General features: G+C 32.5%; 1 protein-coding gene across 2 annotated transcripts in view; it reads left to right on the top strand.

Moving 5' to 3' along the window:
- The window catches only part of LOC140436820 (solute carrier family 2, facilitated glucose transporter member 1-like), an 88,960-nt gene that overhangs the window by 25,729 nt on the left and 41,940 nt on the right, over positions 1–21,291 (top strand). Inside the window, exon 1 of one of the 2 annotated variants that reach the window (XM_072525947.1) lies at positions 15,961–16,130. The exons of the other annotated variant lie outside the window; for it this stretch is intronic. Within the exon in view, the coding sequence (XP_072382048.1) occupies positions 16,128–16,130 (3 nt within the window). The 5' untranslated portion in view covers positions 15,961–16,127. Of the gene's footprint in view, positions 1–15,960; positions 16,131–21,291 lie in introns of those variants that run through there. 2 annotated transcript variants of the gene reach the window in all.

A 21,291-nucleotide genomic window follows, 5' to 3' on the forward strand; every position in this document is an offset into this window, starting at 1 on the left:
ATTTAAGAAAAGGGGTTTTGGGTATAGTTTATTGCAGAAGTTTTGTTCTTTTGAAAAATGAACTAGTGTAATTAAAAAAAAAGTTTAAAAACTTTTAGATCGTTTTTGGTGTGAAAGTTGAAATCCAGCGTTTTTCAAGCATATTTCAAACATCTGACATTTGTTGCCAAAACTCAAAACTAAAATTTCATGCTATAGGTTTTAAAGGTTGGCTCTAAATCGAAACTTCATAGTGGCCAGTAAAAGAAATTGATAGATTGTATTGATCACGTGAGAATCATAAAAAATGGTAATAATCGCGCCAGTCGTTTATTTATTTAACACCTGTATAAAATATAAGTTTAGTTGCGACAAAATACAAAAATTGAATACAAAAGCTGAACTATTTACCTTTAAAACGCATCTTGATTATTGTCGATAGGTCACTTGAATTAAAAGATATCGAATTTTTACCGTCGAGCTGATACAAAGTTTATTGAACATTGAATTCGTGCACGTAACTGACATGCAAAATCGAAGCTCGCTACAAGCGTTGTTTCTAAGAGAACGGTCCATTCTACACAAAAAATGCCTATAAACATATTTGTTTAAAATTATCTCAGCTACATTTTTTATTTAAAACATTTTTTTCTACGGTGTACAGATTCTTGGTAAATCGATTTTTTTGCGTTTTTACCCCCTGCGAGTTTAGGGGGAAGCCCGGGGGTAAAAGTGGTAAACTTTTTTGTATCTTTTTTGAGGTTGGTTTGAGGTTCAGTGGCATTTTCGTCTCTTACGATTGGAGTACTAAGAGAAGTTGGACTTTATTTTCGGTAAATTACGAATAGGGTCCCCATACATTTAGATACTGTATTAAAAAACAACAGAGCGTTAACCATCAGAGCGCTAAGATCGTCGATGATGCCTCTAAGAGCACGTGACTTGAAACACAACACACTCCTACCTAGCAGTAGCAGTCCCGTGTTAACGAGTAAAACGACGATTGGCGCATCACCTAGTGAAAGGGTGCGTAACTATATATATATATATATATATATATATATATATATATATATATACATGGCGGTAAATTCAAAAGGCACGTAAAATTTTCTAGGATTGTAAACTCATTTTAAAATAAGGAAAAATCAATATAATCCTAAAATAAAATAAAAATAAACCTTATTCTATGCGATACGATGTATATATTTTCGTATAATATTTGAGTTTTCTTGTTATGTTGAGGTTATATTTATTTTCCATTACATTAAAATTCCAAAGTGGTTAAAAAATTAAAGATAAAAATCTTTATTTATAAAAATGTTACAAGCAATATGTGTTACAGGACATATTAATAATATAAGCCAAGTATAGTATAATTTAGTGTTCTTAATGTTGTAACAAGAACTTGTGAGTTTTATGTGAATACAAGCCTGCTCTTGATCTTCTTATCTGGTCGTGGTAAAAAGAAACTTGGAACCGCTGTTCTCTTAATGCCCCTATGTCCAACTTTGATTATATCCTCCTCTCTTTACAATGACTAGCGCATACAGGAAAATTGGTATAGTTTATGTTGCAGCATTCTCTAATTTAGGGCTCTTAACAGCATTCACCCATTTATCAAACATGTCCAAGTTTCGTGGACTTAGAAAACGGTATTGTTTGCTAGTAGTATTCATACAATCTGGAACACAACATCTTCGTTTTTGGTTAGTTCTTCATGCCATTGTTATTCCATGTAATGTGTTCGATTCTATAATCAAAAATCGTCTAAAATTGTAGCTTCTTGAACTATTTATGAAAAAATAAAATAAATAAAAATATGGCGTCTTATTCTTCTTAAGGGAAGGAAAACTTTTTTGACTTTAATGACATAAAGTAACAACGAACAACCCGCAGGAACGAGACTAGCAGTGCCAGCAAACAGAAGGATGCTAAATAAAAACGTGCGTTGACCTTCGCTATCCTTGTTACCAATCTAGGTTTAATTTATCTGTGACTTGAAATACCAATTGGGATGAGAACAATTTAACGTCGAATTCACAGTTTTGGTCTTTTTTCATTTCGGCCACGCGGGGTGCTACGTCTTACCTTAACTGAACATTGACGTAATCATCTTGAATGATACAGAGAACGATTAGTTTGAGACCAGGAATGGAATGGGATTGTCTTTAGTGATTGTGATTGATTGAATCTTGATTTTGTTTAGGGATACATGATGGCCGAGCCAGGGTCAGAAGACGACGTGGTGAAAGACGAAATCCACAGTTTTTTGTCGAACGGCACGTGCACCGAACTGTTGGGGTTATGGTGTGGGGTGCCATCGCTTATGGTTCAAAGTTATCTCTAATCTTTGTCAATGGCAGCATTACAGCTCGACGATTGTAGAAGAAATTCATCTCTCATCTCTCCTACCCTACCTTCAGATGCTCCAACATCCATTTTCAGCAGGAGAGTCACCATGGACTTCAATAAACTTAAGTCAATCCATATCAAACTTCGGAAGGAACGAGATACCCCAGGGAGATATTGATCACCTAATCAGAAACAAGCCCAGGAGCACCGAAGAGTGTTACCCACTGAACTCCATCAACACATTATTAATTAATTTACTCCTGTAAATTGCGTTAATCATTTTGATCGTTTATTTATTTTGCTAACCTGTATAATTGTACAAAATATTTTCAAAATATAACAATTTATAATGGGAGTTCGGATTTCTATGTCACTTACTATATAGAATTAGAATTATAAATATGCTTTATTGTCACTAAAAATTGTACAGTTTTATGGACAAAGCTTACAAAAAGTCAGAAAATAACAATTACAATTTACTGAAATTGCATAATTCGCCACTATCACAAAATAACAGATAATAAAATAAACACTCCATTGCAAAATTTAAATAAATTGCATGTTGCATAATAAAACCTTACGAACTTAAGTTAAAGTTGCTGCATATGAAACCCAAATATAGATAAAAACACTTTAGTTATTTGTACATAAAGCAACACAAAAAAAACAACTTTTATTTTTCTAATAGACAAATTTTAGTAAATTATATCTACATTTAACATACTTTTTCTATTGCAAATGTTTTATAGTGCTAGATATACAGTGAGGAGAAAAATTATGGAATAAATTCATTTTTTCGAAGGTGACTTTGAAGACAAATCTCGAAACAAGTCGATTTTTATTTTTAAATTATGATTTTTTTTTTCATATATATCATACTAGTGACCATGGGCGCCGCCAGGATTATTTTCAGGGGGTGCATTTGTTTCTCAGAGGGTGCATTTGTATCTACACGTACTATTAACCAACATAAAATTATGGAACTATGCATGTATCGCTATGTACTTTCTTCCCGGACAGGGGCGTGCAATTGAACCCCGCTACCGGCGCCCATGCTACTAACGTTATCCACCTGCGAGTTACGACAATGGATTCTACAGATTCGGCATAATATTTCACTATTCCAGTGTACCAGAAACTACGTAATATTATGTTATATGTAGAGGAACTTTTAAACAATAATAACTTTTAGCTTTTATATTTTGTACTGTAAGTTTGTCCGTACCACTTCTGTTGTTATTATTTCGTATGTTGAGGATATATTAATTTTTAAAAACTAATTCTAGAAATTCAAAGTTCTAATTTTCGCTTGTTGACGCAATCGATGATTTTTAAATGAGAATAGGAGTCGTGTGCTAGCTAATTTGAAAGGTTATCCAATTTTCTATTCAGTGATATAAACATTAACATAATTATTTATACAGGGTAGCCAAAAAATATTTAATTATTGAATTAAATTAATTTAACACTCACCTGCCTCTTGACAGTAATTGAACGGACGACGACAATCTTCTTGAATATTGTAGATAATTATATATAGTATTTTTCTTATAAAAATGCGTGCACGTCACTTAAGATTTACGACGTCAGAACCCCACAGCGTTGGCAAAACATCAGAATAGTTAGTAAGTGAGGAATTTTTAAAATGTCAACTATTTGTCAAACTATTATATTAACAGTAAATACACTTAGTTTTAAGATTACTGCAACACACTTACATAAGAAAACATTTTAATACAAAATTATATATTCTAAATCTTAAACTTACCCGCCATTATTTCTTGTTCAAAATAATCTATCTTATATGAAAGCCTATCAGCTTTCTACAGACTATTTAGTTGTTTTGGCATAGCACAATCACAATACACAACAATAATTAGTTTTTAACGCTATTAATCTAAATTTAATATGTATTTATAAATACAATTTATTAATACATAATATATTATGAAAATTGTGTAAGAAATCAAAACATAAACAAAATTCTTACTCTAAAAAAGCGGCAACACTTTAAACAATTTTACCACACGCTGAACTGTCAAAAAATTTGAAGTATTCTCATACCAGTTGCGTACAATTGTCTAATATATTTAATTAAAATTACTATTTTGTGGAATATTAGACTTAAAGAGTTATTTAATAAAATTTATATTATTAATAATAACAAATGTTTTTGGTTATTTAATCAATATAATTCTAAAATTCCCAATATAATGATGATTACATTTTTCTGATTATTATACCATGTTGAAGCCTATGAAAGATCGAGCAGTTCCGTATGTGTTTTTTAAATTTTAAATATAAGTGACGTCACTTTATCTAAATTGTGACTTGCGCGCATTTTTATATGAAAAATACTATATATTACGAATTTCTAGTGTAAATCTATTTTTTACATTTTATAAATTATGTTTTTCGATAGATGTAAACTTTTGATTTTAAGTAACCCCTAGGAAAAATTGAAGTGGTGTAAGATCTGGAGATCGAAGAGGCCAATCTATTATTCCTCGTCTACCAATCCATCTCCTAGAAAACCGTCTGTTTAAAATATCACGAACAGGACGTGTAAAGTGCGGAGGTGCATCGTCTTGCTGAAATATTTTATTTGGAAAATTACGATAATTGTCATTTCGAAAAAGTCTGTAAGGGCGGGTATAGGTTCGTAAAAAATCAAGATATCTTTGTCTCGGAAAGAAAAAAGGACCAATAATTCTATCCTCGACTATCCCCGCCCATACTTTTTCAGGGAACTAAGTGTGTGCCTTAGTCATCCAATGAGGATTCTCTTCACTCCAATATCTTCAGTTTTGCCGATTCACTGTTCCATGTAACTAAAAGACCGCTTCATCAGAAAAAAGGATGAAGCGTGGATTTTGATTACATAAAACTTGCATTATTTCGCAAAACTGCATTCGGCGAATTTTGACCACGCTATATAAATAATTTAGTTAATGTTAATATCCCCGAATCTTTATTCTCATTTAAAAAAGTCGTTGATTACGTCATCACGCCCAGATGGAGATGGATAACATCAATAATGTGTTATACTATTTTAGTGATGTTATTTAGTATAATATACACACACCAGCAAATTTAAAGGAACAGGTTATTAATGCGAATACAATGTATTTTTTATATTTCTATTTTATAGACTATATCTAGATAGTTTTGAATGCTCCTCGCCACAATAAAGTTTTAAACGGCAAAACGTCAAATTAATTTGTTTTTTTGTGTTGTGTTTTACATTTTAAAGACGTATTTTCTGTTAAATTAATTTGTTTGAAATTGTAAACTAATTTTCGAAACCAAATTCAGAATTTCGCTTTAATCTTTGCCTTCTAAGAATTGAAAGGCAAAACAGACGTTGATAAAGATGTTATGAGAGACATGGGGAATCTAAAAATTGCATTCCACAACATATCTCCTCAACTACAACCTCTCCTCAACATGCGCAAGCGCCCTGTACGTGAAATCAAATCTTAACTGTCTTTTCCTTTTTATTTCGATATACTCTGTACGAGTACTAGAAACCAATTCGCTAAGAATTTTGCTTAGTTGAGGAGATATGTTGTCGAATGCAATTTTTAGATTTCCCATGTCTCTCATAACATCTTTATCAACGTCTGTTTTGCCTTGCAATTCTTAGAAGGCACAGATTAAAGCGAAATTCTGAATTTGGTTTCGAAAATTAGTTTACGATTTTATTATCAGATGTCGCTACATTGCGTCTATACGAAGCCATGTTAGAGTTGCTTCCTAAGACAGAAAAGATTTATTTTCACGTTCAGAGCGATTGCAAAAGCCGTTCTGATGAGGCCTATTAGGCCGAAATACGTATGAGCGGATGCGCAAGCGCCCTGTAGGTGAAATCAAATCTTAACTGTCTTTTCCTTTTTAATTTGTTTGAGTTTGTTGGAAGTGATTTGTCTCTTGATTTGTTTTAATCATGGTGTGCTTATTGAAGTCGTTGTGCGTATTGTCGTTGTAAGAAAGAATATTCGCTTTTCATTTTTGTTTTTGTTCCATTTTGGATGTAAGTTTGTTCAAGTAATAAATGAGGCTACCCCAGCCACGTCTAAAATATTCATAAAAAATGCAAAAGGCCAACGGTTAGTTCGTCTTTTGCACATATATTTATGAACCATTTGGTCTAGCGTATCGACACTACATTTTGTATTATTATAATAGAATATCATATCTGGTTTTTTGTAAACATCATCTGCACAGTAAGCATTGTGATGCATAGTAGACATGAGTAGGACACTTCTTTGTTTTTTCGGAACGTAAGAAACAAGAGATGCTTTTGGTGAGAATCCGAAAATTGAAGATTTCTCTAAACGGTTCTTGCTTGGTAGAAATTCCCGAGGAACAAATTTTTATTTTTTTTTCACTGTACCTACAAGAGTTAGTTAATTTGCCAATAATTCATGTGCAAGAGCAAGATCAGTAAAATAGTTATCGCAAGTCACATTCCTCTTGGAATTATAATAATGCTGAACGAGTTGCTTTACAACTTGAGATGCAAGACCTTTGGCTACTGTATTTCCGTTTTTTCTTGTATATGGTATTCCACCAAAAGGGTAATATGTTTCCGGCCCATTATATTTTTATGCCATACTTATCTGGCTTTGAAGGCATATACTGCTTGAAAGGACCCCTACCTCGATACGGAACAAGTTGCTCATCTACCGTTGTTTTTTCCTGGTAAATAGTATTTCTAAAAGTTTTGGTTGACTTGATTCCACACATCGCGTATTTCTGCTAATTTGTCGTTCCTTGTGTCCTTATCCTCAAATCAAACAAATCTTAGCAAATTTTTGAATCGTTTTAACCCCATGGTAGCTTTAAATATAGCAGGTCCATAAAACTTACTCCAAAGTACATATATCTACATTATGGATGTTGACACTCAGGTGCTCTGCAGTTAGTAGTATTCCAATAAAGGCATATAGCTCTGTAGAGTCGCAATATTTCCAGTTCTCTATCCCCAGGACTTTTTCGGCTTCTTTATTTGTACACTTCAATATTTCGTTCACAACTTCTTCGTCCAAAAACAAACAAAAGGAATCAACAGGATCATCTACACTTTGACCAGGGGCTAACATTACTTTGGCACTTTGCTTTTTATTATGTCGCAAGATCACATACGTCCTGTCGGTTGTGGTTGACTCTTCCAGTTAATTCCATCCTTAGTTTCAAAAATTACACACTTTGAAATCTGGGAACTTATAGCTACACGTTCTTCTTCATTATCACTCAATACTACTTACTGATCCTCATTTTCTCTTTCTTGCGAAAGATGATCTTCAATTTCAGAGTCATTTTCAGTGCCACCTACTTCAGGAGATTCGTCATCATCAGAATCCCATAAATTATCAGCAACAGCAGTTCTGCAGCTGATAATGGTTTTACTTTAACTCTAATTCAATATAATTTTAGGAGCTTAGTTGTCGACACTAACATCGATATTAAACGAATGATAGCAGATCATCATCATCATCATCATCATCATCAATGGCGCTACAACTCTTCGTGAGTCTTTGCAGCGTTTACTATTGCCTTCCATGTTTGTCGGTCCTGTGCCCGTAATTCCCATTGTCGCACTCCCATTTTCTCTAGATCTTCTTTGACTGCTGCTTTCCACCTTTTTCTAGGCCGCCCTACAGAACTTCTTCCCTCTGGCCTTTCCCAGAACACATTGTTAATAAAGCGATTGTCGTTACTGCGTATCACAATGATATATGATAGCAGATGCATTATTTATTTCAAATTATGTATAGGTACCTACCTAACAATATTATTGCATTGCAACAATGATTATCAGTTTTTAAAATTCATTTAGAATAAATACAACACCTATTGTAAGCATCTCTTTGATGTTAAAATCAAAGAGATGTTTACATTGTTTGTTACACGTTTAGACTTTATTATTTAATTTTCGGAATCATAAAAGTCTTTTAAATAATCCACAAAAACATTACCTGACTGCCAGATTAACTTCTGTAACAAAGATTTAAACTTCAGATATAAATACAAATCTCCTTTCCCGAGTCCGACGGGCCCGTGTTGCCCCTTTACGTGACAAAATTCTTTCGACGCAAATATTTCAAAAATGATAATGAATATTTTGAATAGCTCATGACTATGTTGAAGGAAACATATTTCTAAACAAATTCAGTGATGCATAAAATTCAATAAAAATTTTTTTATCAGTTTATGATAAAAGAATTGGCGTCTTGGGCCCGTTGGACCCACCTTGTCCGGATACGGGTTAAACAGGTTTCGCATGGTACTACAAGTACATACCATTCTAATACATATTCAAAATACTTCACCAACATTCGTATTATCTAAACAATATTAACAATATATAGACTAGAGTGAAAATACTCAGATTTTATGGTTGTTCGTTTAAATATGCCGGTGTCTGTATATATACTCGTATATGCCAAAAAATCATAATTTAAAAGATCTGTCTCCAGCCGCCTATTCTCGAAAAAATTAATTTATTCCATAATTTTACCCCTCACTGTATAACAATAATATTTTGTAGGACATTGTTTATTTTCGAAGTTTTAGGTTATCAGACACCTTACGCTCGGTTAGCTATTGTCTGAGTTTCCACATTAAAATTTAAAATTTCTTGCAAAAATTACTTTTTTATGCCATATACTTAATCGAAAAAAGAGTAAAATAAAAAATTATGCAGGTTCGCTATTGTTGGTATATGATTACTCTATATTTTGTAATTTGCAGTGTTGCATCTTTTAAAAATTTATTTACTAAGTTGTGTTTTTGCGTATTATTATTTATTATATTATACTGCATTACTAATAGATTATATACAGTTTTCCTTAACAAACATACAGCCGTTACTGGTCATGCTACTTCATCCATATTTCTAACAGGCTTAATACTAAATGGTTGGCAGTGCGATTGGTTCTGGATAATTTTTAGCTTTGGAAGTGTTTTGCCATTTGCATATGACACAATTATAAGTATGGGAATACTTATTGGAAGAAAATACTAATTTGTCATAGTTATAAATAAATACGCAAAATAGTTGTTGCACGATTTTCTTTCCATTTTATACACTTGGCTTAATAAAGAAAGTTTTGGTGATTAACATTATAATTGATTTATTAATTGTTTGCAAAGTCGGATGTATAGATATTTTTAAATAATTAAAAATGTGTAATAAAATACAAATATGTAAATACTGCTTTTAATTCATATACCAAGTTTCCTTGTTATCTTATAAAAACATTAACAAACAAGTTGTACCAAAGTGTTTTATTCTTATTTTCTAGAATGTGGAATTGATTATATACTCCAGTCGTCAGAGACGAAAATGCCACTGAACCTCTAAAAATCGTACGAACAAGCTGAATTTTGCCGACCATATTAATTTTGGAACCCCAAAAAAGTTTACCACTTTTACCCCCGGGCTTTCCCGAAAATCTCCCAGGGGGGCAAAAACGCAAAAAAATCAATTTACCAAGAATCTAGTACACCGTCGAAAAAATTTTTCAAATAAAAAATATAGCTGGGATAATTTTAAACAAAAGTATCGTTTTCTATCCTTTTGAGCTGTTCGAAAAATTGCAAATTTTACATTTCAGTAAAAGCTTTTTAGCTTATAGTATAAATATACATTTGAAAACTCCAGGGGGAACAAATCTATGATTGATTTTATAGTCACTAATAGAAAAATTCACCCAAAGCTGACTCTAGATACCCGACCTTTAAACTCCGCAGACGCAGGTAGTGAACACAAACTAGCAAGGCAAAAATAAGAATGAAAATAACAAAAAAAAAACATTTTCTACGGGAAATCACCGAGGAAAAATTCAATATAGAATCAACGTGGAACGACTCTACAAGAGAAATGTACCAAAGGAGGCTAGCACAGAGGATACAGTTGAAACAAATAGACGACATCGAAGATATAAACGCGAGCTGGGAGAAAATTAAAAACAACATTGAAGAAGCAGCAACAGAAGCTCTAGAAACGCAAAGTCATGCTGAACAAAAGAAACAACAACAATACACCATGGTTCAGAAACGAAATAAAACAAAAACGAGAGGCCTACACAAAGTACAAAACATCAAATACTCCAGAATCCCGAGACACTATAGAAGAATACGAAATGAAACAAAGCAGTTATAAAGAAGAACAAAAAATGAATACTGGGAACAGTTTACAAAAATGATGGAAAGCGACATCTACGGTACATAAAAACAAATATGGAGATTCATAAGAAACCAACGAAAAGAAATGGCGGAATTGAAGGAATACAATAACATACCAGCAAACGAATGAGAAAGATACCTGACGGAATCGTTTAAAGGAAAGGAAAATAATAATCAACACAATAACGTATTTGATTTAAGACCCGAAATAGGAATCAGTTTTCAGGAAGTAGAGATAGCCATAAATTCACTCAAAAATAAAAAGTCACCAAGACCAGACAGAATAACCAACGAGTAACGAACTTGAGCAACGAGTTCAAGATTCTGCGTAGACGCCGTATTTGTACTAAGACAAATCACAGAAAAGGCCATCGAGTACAATAAACCAGCATATCTATGTTTTATAGACCTGACAAAGGCTTTCGATCGCATCCAAGTCGAAGACGTCTTACACCTATTGTATAAAAGAAACATACCAATCAAATACAAACCATCGAAAACAAATACTTACATAATCGAAAACAGGCAAAGATAAATGGAAAACTAACACAGTGTATACCAGTACAAAGCGGAGTCAGACAGGGTGACTCGTTAAGCCCACTTGTCTTTAATATAATAATGGACGAAGTAATACAAGCAGTACGTAGAGGTCATGGTTACAGAATGGGGAACAAAGAAATCCAAGTATTATGTTATGCAGACGACGCCGCGTTAATCGCCGAGACAGAAGACGAGCTTCAAAGATTAACACATATCTTCGATACAACAGCCAAGAAATACAATATGATAATATCAGCAGAAAAAAACAAATGTATGACATCGAAATACCCACTACGATGTAAAATCGAAATTTATCGGAAAATAATAAAGCAGGAAGCAAGGTTTAGATATCTGGGAATAGGTATAACTAGTTACAGTGTTACTATTGTTAGTTAGGAGATGTTGAAGAAGAATTACGATAACAAAGCTTAAAAGGAAGTAAAGCGGCGGGATCAGACCTATATTAACATACACGGCGGAGACAAGACCTGACACATCTAAAACGAGTCGACTACTAGAAACAACAGAGATGAAAATACTCCGACGAATATCAGGGAAAAGTCTGTTGGGTAGGGAGAAAAGCGAAAACATAAGAAGAGCATGCAATATAGAAGACATAAATGGATGGGTGACAAAACGGAAACTGGAGTGGAAACGAACACATTACTAGAATGGAAGAGGTTAGGATAGTACGAATAGCACGAGATAAGTCACCAAATGGACGAAGAACTATTGGCAGACCAAGAAAAAGATGATGTGATAATTTACTCAATTTAGGAGGTTAATATTGAAGGGCTTTAAAGGCCTTCTTGTTGGGTATTACTCAAAATAATGACGTCCATGTAATACATTACCATCTTATTTCTAGTGAGTTCTCTAAAAATGTGAGCGACGAATCTTTGAAAAACTGCTGGGCTGTTGCAGAATCCAAAAGGGCATTTTAGAAATTCGTATTGTCCATCGGGTGTCACAAAAGATGTATACTTACGACTTCCTTCTTCGACGTCTACGTGAAAAAATCCGTTTTTAAGATCTATAGTACTGAAATATTTAGCTCCTTGTAGGCTATCAGTTACATCTTCAATTAATGATAAAGGAAATCTATCTTTTACAACACGTTTGTTTACAGTCACAGCAAATTCTGGTATTTCCGTCCTTTTTCTTTACCAATACAACCGGACTTGCAAAATCGGAACTGCTCTCTTGTATTATTCCTTAATCTAGCCAGGTTTATATCTGTTCTCGTACGTCTTCTTTCTCAGATATTGATAATCTCTAAGCCACTGATAATGTGGCTTACTTCAATAGTTTCCTCGTATTTTTTGTCTAGTGATATTTTCATAAGAAAATTTTCGTCTTCTTTTCTTCGTACTCTTATTTCACCATCCGTTATAACAACATTGGCTTTTCTAGTCAAATCATTTCCCACGGTTGCCTTGAATCGAGATGCTTCAGTTGCTATAACATGCATTTTCAACTCTACATCTTCATCCAGTTTTAACATGTAAAACTTGGGTAAAAGTTCCCAATGTCGAGAACCAATTCCTCGTAAGTTTATAATTTCTGCGCTCAACTTAATGCCTTGAAAATGGTTTTCATACACGTCATGCCTGATAACCGTTACTTCGCTTCCAGTGTCAAATAAAGCCATCAGCTCTACACCGTTAATGTTGAGCTTAACTGCACTGCTGGGTATTACATCAATCGTTGATATAATTGACGACGTGCTGGGTTCCGCTGCGGCTGTGCTTGGCCTTGGCGTGCACATACTAGATGTGTGTCCAAATTTATTGCAACTGAAACATTTAAGTCCCTTGCTCCTATTAGGACAGTTCTTTGATATATGGCCTCTATCTCCATAATTGTATGGAATTATGGAGATAGAGGCCATCTCCATAATTGTAACAACATCCTGCTCTTTCATTTTTTGGTTTATGGATTACTTTCCTGCATCTCCTTTGGTACTATTTTGTTACTAGTATCGTCGTGTATACCGTCAATAATATATTTAATAATCACTTCTTCTATATTGGCTCTACTACCTATTTCTCTCATGTGCAGTACATATTCTTGCACGGACTCATCTCTCTTAAGTTTTCTATTCATTAACATCTTGTGAATTTCAGCGCTGCTAATATCTTTCTTCAAATTCCGCTATTAGCTTTTTCTTTAGCACAGACCACATCTTTATTCCTCTTTCCGATTGAACAAATAATTTGGCTAATCCCCGTAATAGTTTCTTTCCAAAAATTAGTTTCTGTAAATCATTCCACCCTATAATCTCAGCTACTTCTTCAAAATCTTGGATCCACTTACGTACGGAATACTCGTCTTTGCCATCGAAAGTTCTTATACTTTCTTCGACGTTCCTAAATGTCAACGAAAATAATTCCGAGTTTCTTTTTCTTCTTCCAGTAATGATTTCTTTTACGTCGTCTGAATCATCACTCTCGTCGTTCTGAAAATCCTCCTGAATTTCTTCGTCCGTTACATCATCGTCGTCGTCGTTTTCTAGCGAGCGTCAAACGAAATGCCTCCCCGTGCCATAACTGACCCTCCACCAAATGGAAGTCTCTTGGCAACATATGCTTGAGCATATCTCTCGCCTGGATGTCGCCACACTCTTACACGTTTGTCTGAGCCCGTAAGACATAATCTCGATTCATCGGAAAACAATACACAACTCCAATCCTGTATTGTCCAAGCCAAGTGTTCTTGTGCAAAATTCATTCTATCAATTCGGTGTTCACAGGAAAGCGGCGGTCCAGTTACTCTGGTTCGAGAAGATAAACCAGCAGCATAAAGTTCCCTCTCAACTGTCCATTCACTTACGTTTAAATTTCTCACTTCTTGCAGATGATTTCGAAGGGAAACTGCTGTGGCCGTTCCGTTTCTTAAAGCACCATTAACGATAAAGCGGTCATTTCTAGCTGCTGTAATTCTGCCTTGACCTAAATCAGGTTTTCGAGTAAGCAGACCGGTCTCTTTGTACTGTCGCCATATACTTTACATACTCGAGAGACGTATACCAATGTTTCTCGTCATTTCGCGTTGACTATAGCCATCTTCTAACGCCGCCACAACAGAATTTATGGTCATTGCAATACACTGATAATGAAACACTACACGAAATATTTACAATTAACTTTAAAACCACAGAAACAAAAACTATGCATATAATGGGTTTTAGGAATTAGGGTAAAGGGCCCTTTTTATCTTAAAAACGCATCTCAAGCAATCCATTAGTAAACTATGTTAAATACTAGTACTAATATTTGCACATTTGGACAGCCCAGAGGACAGGAAACAATTTATTTAATTATTTAGTTCTTCGCCACCAAAGCAGGTGGCACCTCTGTGCTTGAACCACTGAAAGTGGAAAGATTTTGGAGACATTAGTTGGACTTGTCGGTTTGAATCGGAATCAGCTCGAACGGTTGACGAAGTAGAGATCCTTAAATAACTGTTATATCGTTCTATTGATTCCTATTTAGAGGTGAAAAGGTTGACTAATTTGTGCTATATATAATATATATATATATATATATATATATATATATATATATATATATATATATATATATATATATATATATGGTTGATCGACGTTCGATATAAAAAATACCAGAAGTTATTTTATATACTTGAAAATATTGATATAAATTTTTTTTTAGTATTTGTTCAATATTTTCTTGGTTTTTAATACTAGTTATCCTGCAATTTAACCCTGTAAAATTTACTTAATTTATAATATCCGAAAACAAATTAGGTAGATTAAAATTGGAGCATAGATGGGACTATATTTTGAAAATATTTTCAAATATACAGGTCCACCCATATTGACAGGATGGATCAAACTTTTATCTCTTTTTAATTGAAAACCCTGTTATTTGGACATTTTTGAACTCTTCTTGATGTTATCGTTTTTGCAATATAAAGTTTTGCAATAATATACGAGGTAGTTTAAAAGATTTTTTTATTAATTTCGTAGCAACATTAACACCCTATAGAATTGTATAGATTTGACATCAAGATGGTACAGTAGGCGGTACAGTAGACTAGTGCGAAGCTTCATACCATAAAATTTTTTATTTATCTATATAAAAGCTATTCTTTATATTCTAAAATTACCCTTTCGGGTTACATCACAGGACGTTTTCGTGCTAATAAGTCCATTATCAGTGCAGTTACTAGGTGTACATGAGTGAAGCTAGCAAGTATGTGGGTAAAAACCCTTAAAATGATATTAACTATTTACAGTTGCTATCGAGGAAAGGGAGACCCGAGTCCTTTTAATTTTTTCTGTTTAATATGTTTTCTTTTTTGTGATATATTTAAGTTACGTTTCATATTCATTTTGTTTAGTTTTTTTTGACTTGCTACAAACAATATTTGTATTTGTTAATTAGTTAAATAAATAAACTCTCTCTAAACTCTACTCATTCCTAGTTTCAACTAGTCTTTTATACCAAAATTAAATATTTTGCTATGTTCATAATTTTGGACAATGGTTGGCTATATTAAAAATCGTTTGAGTATACTGTACAGGGTGTTGCTACGAAATTAATAAAAAAACCTTATTATTTTTTGATCTACCTCGTATAACGTTGCGTAATCTTATATTGTAAAAATGAGAACATCGATAAGAATTCAGTAATGTAAAAATATACAGAGTGGTCCATTAAAAAACGAAAAGTTTGTTCCTCCCTGTATATTTGAAAATATTTTCAAAGTATAGTCCTATCTATGCCACAACATTTACGTAAATAATGTTTTTGTATCTATTACGATAAATGGTAAATAAAAAGAATGATACTGAAAAATAATATTTGGCCAATACAAACTAGATTGTCCAGTGCTTCATCAGTTTCTTATCACTAAGGACCGAGATAAATCTTATTTAATTAAAAAACAGCAGATAGGAATTTTATGGCAATGCTTCAAGAAGAGGTTATCAAAAGAAATAAAAATAAATATTTTAATTATTGCATTAAACAATATTGAATGATTTTATGATTTACAACTAAATTTAGTAACAGTTATAATCAGTTTATAAAAAGATGGTAAGTAAATATTTATTTTGCTGTATTTTCTTGTCAGTTTGAGTTGCCGATTATGATTTGTATGTAATATAAGTAAATTTAGACTATTCATTATGTCCAAAAAAAAGAGGGCTAAAAGGAACTACAACGTTAAAGTGGTTTTTTGTTTAATATGGTCAAGGGACCCGCAAATATGAAAAAACCACGGAATGTTACCATTTAAACGGATGCGTTGCATTTGGATGAATTTTATGCACTTTTTATATACACCACCAAATTCAATTTCCTCTCAAAATGTCACCTTTTAAAGCTAAAAATATATATTTTTTTTCGAAAATATATTAAAAAAACGGAACAAAAAAAAACACGAAAAAACGCGATTTTTCTTTTTTGTCCCATAACTTTTTTCATATATCGGTATAGGTATTGTTTTACAAAAAAAACTTCTATCCTTCTTCTTCAAAATGACGTTTGGTAGAAGTCTTTAGGATTCACAGAGTTCGATATACGATTTTTTAAATTTCGCCACCCACACCATTTGTAATTTTATTCCAGCATTCAAAGTGTACATTATTGGTTTTTATTGGGTGCGAGTAATTGCATCCCTAATATACTTTTAAGATTGAGCTGATATTTTTGTTTGATATCGATGCTAAAAGAAGAGGGAAGTTTGGCACTGTGTATCAGTTGTAATTTTAAAATTGAAATCTCCACGTGACTTGTATACAGAGGTCACAGAGAAATTCAATGTGCAGATAGTAAGAACTTCTACATTGTTGAATTCAATGAGAATAAATGATAATATGTTAAGGATAGTCCGGGCAAAGATATTACTTCCATATTTTTTATGTGGTCCTCTAATCATCAACTCCAGTTTGGGGGAAAGTCGGCCCTCTGTAACTAAACTAAAAGCACGCCACATTTCTGTTTGGCACACATCTCAGATAATAAAACTTCCTTATCTCTAGATATTCCCTTAATATTAATTAATATCGTCAAAAAGGTTGATCGGTTGTTGTTGATTGATAACTGTTTCTATTTCTCAGGTTGTTAAACTATTTTGAGAAATTTTTTCATTGATTTTTATTTATCGTTCGTTTGTAAATAGTTCATTTTAATGTATTGTATACATGTACCTAAATAAGTAACAACGTTTTACACAGTACATGCTATTTGCGTCAACGACACTGTTATCATAAAGTGTGACCTTAATTCCTTTCAATATTCTACTTTCTAATTTATGATGTATTTACTGATAAATAGTATTAATATTATTTAAATAATTAAAATATATAGAATAGAACATTTTTAAATATGTTCTGGTATACTCCTATTCTGGGATTTCTAACTTGAAAGTAAGTACTGTTTTACATTTTCTTATACGTACTCTGATGGTCTTAACGAGTGTACACTGCATTTTTTTTGTTTACCTGTTATACTCAAAACATCATTTAGGCCTTCTATCTTATGAAATTGTATGTATTATAGCATACAATTAGTGATGTTTTTCGAATATTTGGGTCACCTGATGATGAGAGGACATAAATACGCATTACTTCAAAATATAATGCAAGGAAAAATAGAAGGAAACGGAATACAGACCGTAAAAGAATGTCATGGTTGCGTAATTTGAGAGAGTGGTTTGGCTGTACCACTAATGAACTCTTTAGGTCAGCTGTAAACAAGATCAAGATAGCCTTGATGATTTCCAATCTCCAATAGAAGTGGCACAACCAGAAGAAGAAGAAGTGATGTTTTTGGTCATAACTTTATCCGAACTTTCACCTAGACTCTATTTCATCGATTGCAAACTCTTTTTGATTAGAGCTAGTACACTTTCGTCACCTTTTAGCGATATTCGGGATATGCTTAGGTACTCTTCGGGAAACAGCTTAACTAATAGACAAATTAACAATTAAAAAACAATGGGTTGCTATAAAGTTATTATTAAAAACTCTTAAGGATCTTGTAAAATGGAGCTTAAGGTTTAATTTGATGATTGCTAAACTTAAGATATTAATTTGAGGCTTGAAAATGGCTTATTTCCCGGTTTATAATACATTAAATTGTTTAGTAAATCGAAAACGATGCATTTAAGAGAAAAGCTACTCATACACACATTAGCTCATTCTTTGCTCAGAATGAGCTAATTAACCTAAAAATCTTGTTACGGTAAAAAAAAATTAAATGCTTAAACCATTTTTGACCATCATTTTCTTGACTAAGTTATAATTTCTTATAATTATTATATATAAGATTTTTTGTTCTAAATATATTTTTTTAATACTAAAAAACTGATTTGGTCAAATTTAATAAGAGTATATGGAAAAATTGTTTATAAATATCAATTTAATAATGTTTATAAATAATATTTATTTAATAGAATTTTATTTTAAATAAAAAGAATAACAATAAAAAGCTAGTAGCTGCTTTATGCATTTGATTTGGATAATTTTGCAACGAAAATACGATAAATGTTATTATTTTAACGTTGTACCCCAGTTTAAAAAAAGAAAGATCAAATTTAGTCCAGTAGAACCCGAGATGTAATTTTTTCCGAGCACTCTATTTTGAAACCGCATTGGATTTGTTGGAGAGCGCGGCTGACCCTTCATTCCGTGCTCCCACTTTTTTACTCTAGTCGGAACGAAAGTACTTTTTGTTTACAACTCTCCTGTTCAAATAATTTACAATATTTTTTTCCTAATAGTTTTGTTAAAAACTTTTGACTTTTCCCAATCTTTTTTTTTTAACTTTAACTCTTAATGTTGTTCTATCTAAAAAAGTGGCTATCTTGACTCCTAAAGGTAGTAGGACTTTTTTTTTCTAAAAATTGTGTTTTTAACAGTCTTTCCGAATATTTTTTGCCATTTAATTTGAACTAAATCATACAGAGTTTACGACTTTGAGAGATTGTACGATTAATGATGAGTTTGATATTTTGATTATTTATTAAAAATAGTTCCATTAAAAAATTAATGAATCCCTAAATGAGAATCGTTTTTTACTATCTCATACTCCACATTTTGACTATCAAACCCGTCTATACAGTTGTGTTGAGTAAAAATTAACTAAATTGGCCTATAACTACACTTCTCTAACAACTGTACCGACACCTCTCGGGGATACTTGACAGAGACAGTCTGTGGACCATCAACACAAATTATAAAACGGTTATTATAAGATAAAAGTATACTATACAATTCTACTTGTATAAATTAATGCAAATCTTCTGATTTTATAATAATTTAAATAAATAAACTCATTACGGTATATGCCAGTACGCAAGAAAAACAAATATTAGATAACCATAATAATTCGTGAGTTGTGTGTCCACATTGTCGTCAAGGTTAATTCGTAATCAGGTTATCCAAAATCCTAAAACTAATTTTTCAAATGTTCAATAACAAATAAAGTCGGTTCGCTATATTTACGCGGGTTTCGGATTAAAAATTTTATTGTAAGTACCCAGTTTTAATTACCTTCTCTTTAGGGAAATATCAACTGGTCAAATGAAATGAAAAATAATCCATAACTTTTTTTAATTAAATAATAATGGAAAATCTTTTATATAATTGACAGTATAATAAGGAGAATTACTTCATTAATGGAGTCTAATGTGGCTAATATAAACCTAATAATAATTTTATATTACACTTCACACAGAAAATATGGTCTATGTATATTTGTTCCATGGAGAGAATTTCTAATGAAAAATAAAAAAATTTAACTTGCCAACAAAAATGAAAATCAGTCATTATCATCAAAAATATCATAATCGTCATCATCATCACTGTCATCACCATTAATTGTTATTATGATTGGACTTATTTCGTTTATTTTATTTTCACGAGTCCACCAATCTTCTATTAGTTTCTCGCACTTGAATATACAGTTGCACCACACTTCTGGAGTTACAATTGAAAGTGCCTTTCGCCAAGTTTCCCGAACTGCGTCGTCGCTATAACCGTTAGTCCCAATATGGTTGTCATAATATTATTTTGCTATTCCCCATATATATTCGATTAGGTTAAACTGGCAATGATACGGTGGCAGACGTAAAACTTGATGACCGTAACTTTCAATAATCTGATCCACAACAAAGGTTTTTGGTTTTGCGTGGATATTTGCCAAGCGTAATAATTCTGATTTTAAAATATGTTGTGTAAATGGTATAATATGTTCCTTTGTCAACCATTCTTTAATTTTATTAACAGTCCAAGAATTCGTTGGACTTTTGTTTAATACTTCAGAATGGTAAGGTGCATTGTCTAAAATAATTACGCTAGGCTCACTTAAACCTGGGAGAAGTTTTTCATGTAACCATTTTACAAACATTTCTGTGTTCATATTATCGTGATAGTCACTTGATTTTGATTTAGATGAAAATATTAAATCAGCACCTTCTATAAAACCCGATTTTCCTCCTGCATGTAAAATTATGTGTCGCTTCCCTTCTCCATCAGTATGTTTGATAGACTTTACGTTATCATCTTGCCATATTCTCTTAGTTGCACCCCTAGAAAATATCCATGTTTTGTCTAAATATATAAAATTTGCCCTTTCTTCTTTTAATTGAGAATATTTTCTTAGAAAGTTAATTCTTTTATGCAGAACAGAACTTCTTTCACAAAGGGCTTTTCTGTTATCCTCCTTTTGAAATTTGAAACCCAAATTATGTATCACTTGCCATAGACTTGTTCTGCCAATTTCGTCAAATTTTCTATCTTTTAATTCCGAGAGAATTGTATTTAAGGTCACATGTTCCTTGTTGGCTCGCATTCGATAAATGGTATCACGAATTTCAAATTTTTTTCCATCTGGAATATCTTTCGTTTTCAATGATAGGCGAGTTTTTCGGTGATCTTCTTTCGGCCGTTCATTATTGCGATTTTGTAATACTCCTCTTAGTTTGGTTTCACTAATTCCTAGATCATCACATACGCGTTGTTGAACAGACATTACCGATTTTAAAGGACCGCCATTTTCTTTTTCATCCGTAAAATACTTATGTACACTACAAATTAGACTATCTACATCTAACATACGTCTAGGCATTTTTAAATATTTCCACCAAACATACAATGTCAACACTGGCAAAGAATCAATTCAAGTGCAATATTGTAACAAATTTATACCAACCCTAATGTTATTTTAATGTATTTTAAAATATGACCATTAA

This window comes from Diabrotica undecimpunctata, chromosome 3 (assembly GCF_040954645.1).
Source record: "Diabrotica undecimpunctata isolate CICGRU chromosome 3, icDiaUnde3, whole genome shotgun sequence".
NCBI classification, from domain to species: domain Eukaryota; kingdom Metazoa; phylum Arthropoda; class Insecta; order Coleoptera; family Chrysomelidae; genus Diabrotica; species Diabrotica undecimpunctata.